Source organism: Mercenaria mercenaria, chromosome 15 (genome assembly GCF_021730395.1).
Source record: "Mercenaria mercenaria strain notata chromosome 15, MADL_Memer_1, whole genome shotgun sequence".
NCBI classification, from domain to species: domain Eukaryota; kingdom Metazoa; phylum Mollusca; class Bivalvia; order Venerida; family Veneridae; genus Mercenaria; species Mercenaria mercenaria.
Window position 1 is genome coordinate 61,443,518 of NC_069375.1, and position 12,033 is coordinate 61,455,550.

The 12,033-nt window shown below is 35.0% G+C and overlaps 1 protein-coding gene across 5 annotated transcripts in view; it reads left to right on the forward strand.

Moving 5' to 3' along the window:
* The first annotated feature begins 4 nt into the window (after window positions 1–4).
* LOC123556241 (calcium-binding mitochondrial carrier protein SCaMC-2-like) overlaps window positions 5–12,033 on the forward strand; it is a 45,865-nt gene continuing 33,836 nt past the window's right edge. The window contains exons 1-3 of one of the 5 annotated variants that reach the window (XM_045346844.2): window positions 5–228; window positions 9,117–9,152; window positions 10,623–10,655. In XM_045346844.2, coding sequence (XP_045202779.2) covers window positions 73–228; window positions 9,117–9,152; window positions 10,623–10,655 — 225 coding nt within the window. In that variant the 5' untranslated portion in view covers window positions 5–72. Of the gene's footprint in view, window positions 229–9,116; window positions 9,161–10,622; window positions 10,664–12,033 lie in introns of those variants that run through there. The other 4 variants (XM_045346867.2, XM_045346851.2, XM_045346859.2 and 1 more) reach the window with 4 other exon arrangements.

Sequence of the window (12,033 nt, forward strand, 5' to 3'; positions counted from 1 at the left end):
AAAAGCTGGTGAGGAAAGTGCACAAAATGTCAATTTAGCTGATATTTTTCCCCAATAAACACATCAATAACAATGTCCAAAGGATATAACATATCGAAGGAGGACGAGGAAAGGTTTGCAAAACTGTTCAATACGATAGACAGAAACAAAGATGGGAGAATTGACATCAGCGATCTGAGCGCATTGCTGAAGTCAAAAAATGTTCCAAATGCCTCAGATCAAGCACAGGTGTGGTCATAAATTAAAATTTCTTTTACAGCTTTTACTTCCCATTATAGTTTTAGCTTAATATATATTTTCAAACTGTATGAACAAGTTTTTTTAATTTCTTTCATTCTTATGGAATCCTGTTGGGGCCATTTATAATGTCGCCGTCGTATTTGTGGGGTTGACACACGACAACCCGAAATGACATAGCGACATTACGAAGTGACACCCGACAATCGCAAACGACAGTCACAATCCCAAACGACAATGTTGCGATATCCACTGAAATGTCGCCTTTCAAAACCACGATATATCGCGATGTCACTTCGCGTTGTCGAGCGTCGTATCACTATGTCACTTAGTAATGTCACAATATCACTTCGCATTGTCTTGTGTCGACCCTGCAAACGCGACGGCGACATTATATACGACATGCGATAATCACAAACAACGCTCGACAAATTGAAGCGACATTTTCCAAATGTCGTATCGTGTGTCACGGGTTCTGGTGAGGGTCCACGCGCGACAATTCCAAATGATACACGATACCTGAAGTGACACTCGACAATACGAAGCGACATTGTCGTTTGGGATTGTCTTCGTCGTTTGCGATTGTCGGGTGTCACTTCGTAATGTCGCTATGTCACTTCGTGTTGTCGTGTGTCGACCCCACAAACGTGACGGAGACATTATAAATGGCCCCAACAGGAATCCGTACATTCTTGCCAAATGTTTGACTCGTTTTAGGAAGTGTTTAGCCATCTGGTAGCCCAACTTTTAACTAATAGTGTGCAAAGGGCTCAAATCACATCAGTAATTGGGTAACCTTATGCCTAGTCTGCATTCTAGCTGTCCGGTATCCAGATACCTATGTAGTATTATATTGTGTTAAAGAATATGTTATAGTAAAGAAAGTAGCTAGTGGTCCGGTAAACGGACCTCTAGACCCTGTTACCAGACCTTTAGAAAACCTGTATAGTGCAGGCTAGAGGTCTGGTAATCAATAAGAATACTGAGAACGATATAAAATTTACAAAGAGCCAGGAGACTATACTTGTGTTTTTAATAACGGGGGATGATTTCAAAAAATTGTTTTAAATACATGGTAAGTCACAGGAAACAGAAGTATTTTTCATTTTTATCAAGGAAAGTATGTTCGCAGATTTGAAAAATAATTAATATAAATGTACTGTAATACCAGTGTATAAGGCAATTGCTGGTAAACATTATGATTAGTTGGGATAAAGTTACCTTTATTACGTTTATTTTTGTAAATATTTTATGTATGATTTAGTTCTCACTCAGGTTTGATGCATACATATCGAATATGAAATTTTAACAGTGATTTCCGGTAGTCACTCAGTGACTAGGAAACCCATGAGACATGAGCCATAGTCACATAAAAATGAAAAATGTCTCATAAGTTTTAAGTGCTGATGAGCCCTGTGTCATATGTCTAAATTGTATTGAATGCAAAAAGATGAAACTATTTAATAGTGCAAATCTTACACAAAGGAATGTATTCAGTGTGCAGATTCAAAGTGCTTCCAGTGTTTAAAAACATGTTTTAACATCGTATTTTATTATAGACTTTCATGTTTTGTCAGTTTTCAATAATTTTCTTTATTGACAAGCTGTGAAGCTATTACAGTTTTAGTTACTATATTTGTTTTTTACTGCGAGCTTCTTTAATCTGAAATATGTACTACAGTGCCAGTTCCTAGTTTACAAGTCGCAATTGTCCCATAGAAATTTCTGAATGTCACATAAAATTTTTAAATGTCACATAATTTATTGTGTATGACGGGCCATTGTCCCATGGACAAAAATTCTTTCCCAGTCACTGGTCACTGACTGTTATTTATTTACTCAACATGCTCAAGCAATATAACGAATGAGCGAAATCCATGTTTTAAATACTGAAGAAAACATTAAGTTTTTTATTTTTATTCATCAGTCCCAAAAAGAAAAAAAAACAGTAACCAAAGCTTCCGATCTTGGCATACAAATTGCTATTAATTATTTGTTGAATCTGCGTTCGTATTTTTCCTGGGACTTACCATATATTTAAACATTAAAGCAATGAGAAAAATACAAGAACAAATTTGAAATCATCTACCATTTTTATAGATAAAATATAGACTGCTCTTTGTAATTCTGAGTATTCATATTGTTTACTGGACCTCTAGCCTACCCTGTGTGTGTTGTCTAGAGGTCCGGTTACCGGACCCCTAGCCACTACCTACAGTAAAAGAAAGGGGCTTATTTATTCAAGTGTATTAGAATTCAAACTGAATGAACTTTCTCACAATATTGAATTGAATAAATCATAAAGGTAGATCCCAGGAAGCAGGTTGATTTTGATAGTCATAATATACAATGTAAAAACATTTTTTCTCAGTATACTTTAAACAAGTGGCATAATTTACAATAAAAGATTGACTTTACAGATGCTGCCACCGTAATTTTATCTGATTCTATCATCAGATTCTATGTAAACACAAACTTTATTTTAACAGTCTGAACATATAAAAATAGTACAAACGTAATGAATAAATTTATGTTTATAATCATATTACTTAGTTTGATTGAAGACTTTCAAGAAACGATAATAATGACAGTTACTGTGTGGCATTTAATTGAAATTGCATGGCAATTTAGCAAAGTTTAATACTTTCCGTGAGGATAATTTACATTTATAAAAGTTAGTTTGAAATGATAAAACTTTTTGTGAAAGATTAGCAAACTGTTTCTTTAGGTGTACTGTCAAAATGACAATAATTTTCACACAGTGCTTATTACGCATAAAATCACTCCTCTTTTTGGCTTTGTTTATGACTTTACTGTAACCAAGAACACTTTCAAATGAAATTTTAAATGGTTCGCTTGACTTGCAGAGCATGATGTAGGTGTAAGCTTCAGATTTTGAACTATACAGACTGCTTGTAACCTGCGCTTTATAGATGTTAAATTGAGTGTAAGTTTACTTATAAATATAAAGTTCTACAACATCATCATTTTACAGCATCATCATAAAACTGTTTATGACCTTTTAGAGTTAGACTAACTGAACTTTAGAATCCAATCTTGATATTTTTGTATTACAGATGTATGCCTTTATGGTTATGTTAAGATGTATAGAATAACTGTATTTAAACTGTTGTTTTTCCAGTATTGAAAAGGGCACAGCATATTATGCATTATGGTGGCTGATTGTGTTCAGTTTGTTAGCTACAATGTACATGAGTAGACTAGTGTGAAAAGTATAGAACTATCACACTGATGATAGTTTCTCTGATACCCAGTTTGGCTGTCATTGGTTAAACTTACATGACCTGTGGTTTTAAGTGGTAGTTTCTATTTTTTGGCAAGAATAATAAAATATGCAGTGTTTGAAAGAAATTTATTAAGAACTTGAGGGCATGTTTTCATTCCAGGAAAAAGAATTGAAGTATAATGCTCTTTCTGTTATTAGATAAGACAGTCATATTTAAATACACTGTTGCTAATTTGTATTTCTATGTATTTTTGTGTCATAAGCTTTGCCTATTGAATTGACCATGTGCTGTTCTGGTAAAGAGCTTTTTTTCTTGTGAAACAGCATTTGTATTACAGGGCACTCCTTTCACTTTGCGGGAAAGAGGCTAGGGCTGAGGCCAGGGGATTTTCACAGCATTTTTAAAGAAAATATGGGATATTTTTGTATAGCATTGTGATACTCTCAATTTGTGATAACTAACCCTTAGGTGCTAAATTTCTAAAATGGACTGGTCCATCATTCAGTTCAGGCAATACCATTTCTTATTCGAAGGGGTGTTCACTGAAAATTTACTGACTGAATAGCAAAGAGTGCAGACCATGACCAGCCTGCACAGAGATCTTGGTCTGCTCTGGTCGCAAAGGCAGAATCACTTGCCGCTAGCAGGTTTAAAGGTAATAAGTCATAGACAGCTTTTCTATTATAAATTTGTTTTTGACTCTTGTCCCTAAATAATGGAATGAGGGCCCTGGTTATCATTAAATATTGTGCTGTTTTTATCTTTTATTAAAAATTATATTCCTTTCTTTTTATCATTTATTATTCTGTACATCTGTTGGATTGCTAATTCTCTGGTAATATCAGGGGACGAGGCAGAATTTTTCTTGACAGTATCCCCCTCTCCCTTAAAATTAAAAGTTAAATCAAGAATAATAACTGTTACATCCTTCCAGATGTACGTCTCTGAGATAAGTTTTTAGCTTAGCTGTTAACTAGTACAGCTTTTGTTGGCACTTTTGTCCATTTTACCAAGTTTTGCTTCTTAGCAGAGTTCTCTAAAACTACTGTGTCAGATGCTGTCAAACTTTACAATTTTTTTTGGCATCATGAGATGTCCTCATGAGACAAGTAACATATCTCTTTTATTTTATTAAATGATTACCCTTTTTAACGTAAGAATCAGATAGAAGCATGTTTCTCAGAAACTACAGGACAAAGTGTTTAAAATTTCTACATGCATCTTTTGCATTGTGAATTGAAGTCATGCGACAGGTTTCATAACTCTGGCTTACATTTTGACAAAATTATGCCCCTTTTCACTTAGAAAATTCTGTTGATGTAAAACATTATAATACATGGAAGCAGGTTTTCCAGGAACCGTTGTGCTGAGAGCTTTTAGCTGTACAGAAGTCTTAAGATTTCTAGGTCAACTTCCATACTGGTAAATTATAATTAGATAAAATTATGCCCCTTTTTTCAACTTAGAAAATGTTGCTGAAGCTTTTGTATGCAAGGCTAGTATTAGGTGGAAGAGCTTCAGATAGTCACACACACTGAAGTAGGGTTTGTTTTAACCCTGCTAAATTTCTAAAATGGATTGGTCCATCGTTCACTTTGGGCCATACCACATATTATTCAAAGGGGTGTTCACGGAAAATTTACTGACTGAATAGCGAACAGTGCAGACCATGATCAGCATGCATGGATGTGCAGGCTGATCTTGGTCTGACCTGGACGCAAAGGCAAAATCACTTTCAGTCAGCAGGCTAAAGGTTAATAAGTTCTACATGTATTCTCTGGTTGCACTCTTGCGAAATATCATCTATCACTAAGTTGTCTGGTATAACACTGGCATTAAAACCTTATAAATTGTTGTCTGTAATGAGATTCCTTGGAAATACACTGACATTAAATTCTTCAAAAGGTTCTCTTGAAAACTGGCTGTAAACAAAGTCCTGTGGTAAAATCCTGTCAAATATTGTCTATTACAATGTCCTGTCAAATATTGTCGTCACCAAGCCCTGTGGTAGTTCACACTCTCAGCCTATTTTTTTATGAGTTAAAATTGTATTTATGATCACAGAGTCAAGGTAGATGTAAATTTTATTAGCTTGACTATTCAAAGAAGAGTTCGAGCTATTCTACTCATCCTTGCTTCAAAGGCACACCTTTGTTCAAGTTTTGCATGCAAGTATGTATAGCTATCATTTAAAGGCGTATAGCTTTGAAACTTATTTTTGCTTTTTAGCTCACCTGTCACAAAGTGACAAGGTGAGCTTTTGTGATCGCGCGGTGTCCGTCGTCTGTCGTCCGTCCGTGCGTCCGTGCGTCCGTCCGTAAACTTTTGCTTGTGACCACTCTAGAGGTCACATTTTTCATGGGATCTTTATGAAAGTTGGTCAGAATGTTCATCTTGATGATATCTAGGTCAAGTTCGAAACTGGGTCACGTGCAATCAAAAACTAGGTCAGTAGGTCTAAAAATAGAAAAACCTTGTGACCTCTCTAGAGGCCATATATTTCACAAGATCTTCATGAAAATTGGGTCGAATGTTCACCTTGATGATATCTAGGTCAAGTTCGAAACTGGGTCACGTGGGGTCAAAACTAGGTCAGTAGGTCTAAAAATAGAAAAACCTTGTGACCTCTCTAGAGGCCATATTTTTCATGAGATCTTCATGAATATTGGTCAGAATGTTTATCTTGATGATATCTAGGTCAAGTTCGAAACTGGGTCACGTAGGGTCAAAAACTAGGTCATTAGGTCTAAAATAGAAAAACCTTGTGACCTCTCTAGAGGCCATATTTCTCAATGCATCTTCATGAAAATTGGTCAGAATGTTCATCTTGATGATTATCTAGGTCAAGTTCGAAACTGGGTCACGTGGGGTTAAAAACTAGGTCAGTAGATCTAAAAATACAAAAAACCTTGTGACCTCTCTAGAGGCCATATTTTTCATGAGATCTTCATGAATATTGGTCAGAATGTTCACCTTGATGATATCTAGGTCAAGTTCGAAAGTGGGTCATGTGGGGTCAAAAACTAGGTCAGTAGATCTAAAAATAGAAAAACCTTGTGACCTCTCTAGTGGCCATATTTCTGAATGGATCTTCATGAAAATTGGTCTGAATGTTCAACTTGATGATATCTAGGTCAAGTTCGAAACTGGGTCATGTGCGGTCAAAAACTAGGTCAGTAGGTCTAAAAATAGGAAAACCTTGTGACTCTCTTAGAGGCGATATTTTTCAATGGATCTTCATGAAAATTGGTCAGAATGTTTACCTTGAAGATATCTAGGTCAAGTTCGAAACTAGGTCACGTGGGGTTAAAAACTAGGTCAGTAGATCTAAAAATAGAAAAACCTTGTGACCTCTCTAGAGGCCATATTTTTCTTGAGATCTTCATGAATATTGGTCAGAATGTTCATCTTGATGATATCTAAGTCAGATTCGAAACTGGGTCACGTGGGGTCAAAAACTAGGTCAGTAGGTCTAAAAATAGAAAAAAACCTTGTGACCTCTCTAGAGGCCATATTTCTCAATGGATCTTCATGAAAATTGGTGAGAATGTTCAGCTTGATGATATCTAGGTCAGGTTCGTAACTGGGTCATGTGCGGTCAAAAACTAGGTCAGTAGGTCGAAAAATAGAAAAACCTTGTGACCTCTCTAGAGGCCATATTTTTCACGAGATCTTCATGAAAATTGGTGAGAATGTTCACCTTGATGATATCTAGGTCAAGTTTAAAAGTGGGTCACGTGCCTTCAAAAACTAGGTCATTAGGTCAAATAATAGAAAAACCTTGTGACCTCTCTAGAGGCCATATTTTTCAATGGATCTTCATGAAAATTGGTCAGAATTTTTTATCTTGATGATATCTAGGTCACATGTGCTCAAAAACTAGGTCACTATGTCAAATAATAGAAATAACGATGTCATACTCAGTTGAACACTGGGTCATGTGGAGATAGGTGAGCGATTCAGGACCATCATGGTCCTCTTGTTCTAGGTCAATTTCCAACCTGACTGGGTCAGGTCCCATAACGCTGACATATATTTTGGCCAAATTATGTCCTCTTTTGGACTTAGAAAATCCTGGTTGAAGTTTTACATGCAAGTTACTATCTCAGGAAATAAATTAATGCAAATATTGAATTGATACATCACATATTTCTTCAGGTTTATATAACTAGGTCATAGCATCAAGCGCCATAACTCTGACTTGTATTTTGCCAAATTATGTCCCCTTTTGAACTTAAAGTAGCATGCCACCAGATTTGGGTAAAAATAATCTTTCTTTCAAATTGAAGTTTGGTCATATTATGAACATTAGAATATGAATTTTTGTTTCTAAAATATTTGAAAAATTCAAAATCAAGAAAGAAAGATGATCGCGTCGGGAATTGAACCCTGGACCGCCGCGGCAATAAAGACATTTTCCCGTCATCTTAACCAATAGCGCTATAGCTGAAGTAGTGAATAATGACTTAAAAATATAGATATTTATAATTGAGACAGTTTACCTGACAAACACTTTTTGATTTTCATCGTAAAAGGTAATAAAAACAGCAAATTCTCATGTGTTTCCATAACATAAAGTTTGTCAGTTATTAAGTTTTAAAGCCTTCTTAAGAAATATAGTATTTATTTCAAGATATCTAAAAAAAATAAATTTTTGATGTCGAACGATCTGGAGGCATGCCACTTTAAAAGCTTCTGGTTAAAGTTTTGCATGTAAGTTACTATCTCCAAAACTAATACAGATACTGGATTCAGTGGATTGTAACTCTATAGATATTGTCATACAGGGTAGTATTCTGCTCTTTGTACAACAATTTGAATAGTCGAGCATTGGCTGTATTATGGACAGCTCTTATTAGTTGAATCGTAGTCCAGAAAAATTCTGCTAGCTACCAGAATATGGAATCATTCTCCAATAGTTTTATTGCATCCAGCCCTAAAATTACTGTATGAAACGTTAAATTGAAAAAAAAAGATGATTTGTTGCAATAAAGGTCCTTTCACATTCTAGAAAGTTAGAATGGTTGTCTTAATGTATAGCTTCATTTTGAAGTTTAGATGGTTGCATGTTATAGCTAGAGAATCAGTCCATGTTTGGGTCTGAAGGCTGAAGGATACTCATTCATTTAGTGCACACAGTCATATCTTGCGTTAAATGCTGTTTTAACTTTAAATTGCTAGGTATGTGTCTATCATTTATACTGTCTTTTACAAAATAAATACTTCTTTTAGTTTTACCCTAAATATTTGAGAAGCTGCACAAAATTTTCAGAATGGGCGAATTACAACTTTTTATGTGGCTGCCACACTGGGGACCTTTGTGGCTGAGTGTTTAAGGCTGCTGGCTTTTGTTTGAAGAATTCTTTTGTGTCGGGGAGTATGCCAGCTGGTTTATGGATGGTCTATGTGCAAGTCTGTCTTTAAATATTGCTTGATACAGAAATAAGAAAAGGGTATTTTTACTTCATTTCAGCTTCAGTTCCTTAGAAGGAAGAACTCGAAACCCATGTAATGAAACATAGGAAAATTGCCAAGTATTTAGATATTTTGACAAAATTTCGGTATCCGTCAGCCTTCAGTTTACTTTAGGTCTTTCTACTAACCATGGCTTTCTGTTTATTCTATATATAGCATCATCACAAGCATCATATACAACACTGGGAAACGGTGAGTGCGTAAGTTTATTTTCTACTTCTTTCAAACCAATTGTGTGTTTAACTTTTAGACTTTTTAGGTTTAACTTGGATTTGTTTATGTTGGTATTTATTATATATTGCAGCCAATAAGTTAAAGTTGAGGAATTTGTGACTGCCTTGGAGGTAAAAAAACGAGTTTGTAGACCAGTCTGGAAATTCTTCCATTCTATTCGTAAATTTAAAATACAAACTTGAAATCACATAACCAGATGCTAGGTCCAAGGTTATAAAACTTGAGTTTGGGGACCAGTCTCAGAATGCAACAGTGCCATTGGTCAATTTCAAAACTCTACTCAGAATCAACCAGTCAGGTGCTAGAGATTTTAGACTGGTTGCCAGTCTCAATTTTATAACCTCATACATTGTACCCTGTAGATATGATAAAATTGGGCCTTGTTTCTTTTTCCAGGAACAGTTTATGTAAATTTGACCAATCTCAGACTTGTATTTCAGGCTTAAATGAATTTATTAATTATAAGTTAAGATCATGTAAAAAAGAATAACTTGTTGGCAGTAATATATGATATAATGGTTCAGAAAGTCAGAGTTAACAGACCAGAAATCCTTTAGATGATTCTTGCAGTCAGAAAACAGTTGGTATGAATACTGAGACATAATTTGTGTTTGATGACATTATCAAAATTTATTTCTGCTTATAAAATATTTTACAATCTGTACGTTTTGAAAAGGATCTAACAGTATATGAAATAAGTTATCCCATATTTCTGGGTTATCAAATGTACAAAAAAGTCATTGTAAATATAGATTATATATATAATAATAATAATAGAGTTTCCACTAAATTTAGTAACATCATGTTATAAGGTTTTCACCAAGTTTTAAGTAACCATCTTCATGCCATGGTTAAGCACAAAGCACATTAATTCTTGCACACTCTGATTAAATGGCTGGGAAATTTGTGCCACAGTCTCATCAAAATACATGCACTAACGAAAAGCGGGTTTTGCATGTTTCGCATAAAAGTGCACTACTGATAAGATGAACCCTTCGTTTGACCTATGAAGAAAAAAAGAATGCATATTTGGTTTATAATAATTATAAATGTATGCATTTACCATCATTAATTTAATTATGATAATGTTCTTTTCTAACTGTTGTTCCATAAAAATGGCGGCACTAGAGTGCAAATTTTAGCCTTGCCATGGCTTGCTAAGTTGGGGCTTATTAGTTTCTTGCTTTCTGTTCTTAATAAAAATATAAGACTTATTTAGATTCCCCTCAGATTGGATGGGTGGTGGTAGCATATTTAGATTTGCCGTTATGTTCGCACATGTCTTTCTAGGCATAAACCATTATTGCGACTTTAATTTAGCCATGTCTTGTGAATATATCTCTTTTAATATTGCCTTTTAAGAGTCCAGCCATCAAGATATAATATCAGGTTAAGAAATATTTTCTTATGTTTTGTTCTTGTCTATAGTATCACCGGCGTCATATACGACATTGGGAAACGGTGAGTGTGTAAGTCTGTTTTCAACTTTTTGTGTAAATGGTAGGTAGCAAAGGTTGAAAAATTGTTATATACTTATAGAACCACTGTACATCATGGGGAACTAATACTAATATTCTGAAGCAAAGTATGGGATAAAGAAGCTGAATTTCTCAAGTTAACCTTTCGGCCTGGTTAAGGTTTGGGTAGCAAAGTCTGAGTAGCCACGAACAGAATATACTTCCTGAACGGCTTGCCAGTCAGTAGTCAAAACTACTGCCTTGGGTATGAAGGACAAGGAGTCGTGCAATAAAAACCATTATGTCTCCCTTTGATGATAAGCGGCTTAAAGTATATTGTTGTGAAAATTCCTAAAATGCATGCAATGCACACAAGTGTTAGCCGTGTTTACGGAAGGTCACAACATAAGGGTCAGAATATGCTAAGAACTTTTCTCGTGAAGGTTACCAGTTTCCTCAAATACAATTTACCAGTGATTTGGTACTTTGTGGGGAAGGCAGCACTGACCTCTGAGAAAAGAATATAATAATTCATTGGTATTATGTCAGACTGCGAAACTAGAGGTCACAAGTCCAGTCTAAAATTTACTGACATCATTTCAGAAAAGAGCCCAGTCTGGAAGCTTTACATGGGCATACTAAAGAACTAAGGAAGCTACTATAACCGAACTGCACATTCCTCAAACTAAAACGAAGGAGGGTTTGCCCATATACATTACTGGTTACAACTTAAAATTAACTTGAATGCATCTACCAAGGGGAAGATAATAAAGAATGCTCAGAATAAGGGGAGACCCGGAGCTAACTTCGTACGGGTAATAATTCAAGATAAAATGAAGATTCAATTTACTTTAGTTTTTTGTTGTCAAAATAGTTACGTTTGAATGCACTAGTTAAACTTTATATATTATTAATCCAACAGTTGTTCAGTCTTTTGAATATATATATTATTGATTGGTATGTTGTACTGTAGCCTGTTGTTTTTTGCACTGATCTAACCAGGAAATGCTGTTAACTGCTTTTTACACTTATCCCAGCTGCTTGCTTTGTTGTTACCTGTTGCTATCTACCTTGCATTGTTATTGTATTGCAGAGCTTTTTTGCACTTTTGGAAGTTATTAAATTGGTTAGAGTTGATTGTTCTCTTGCAGCTTTTACAGTTTCTAGAAAATGCATCATTTACAGGAAGAAATTGACACAAAAATGACATTTTTAGACTTCTGATTGTCAGATGATATTTACCTAGGCATAATGGCATTTAATGATATAAATTGGCACTAAATGAACTGAAATTATCATTTTCAGTTGTTAAGTGCCATTAGCAGGCAGAAAGTGAGATATTTTATCAGACTGCTGTATTTACTCACCTATAAGTCTATATT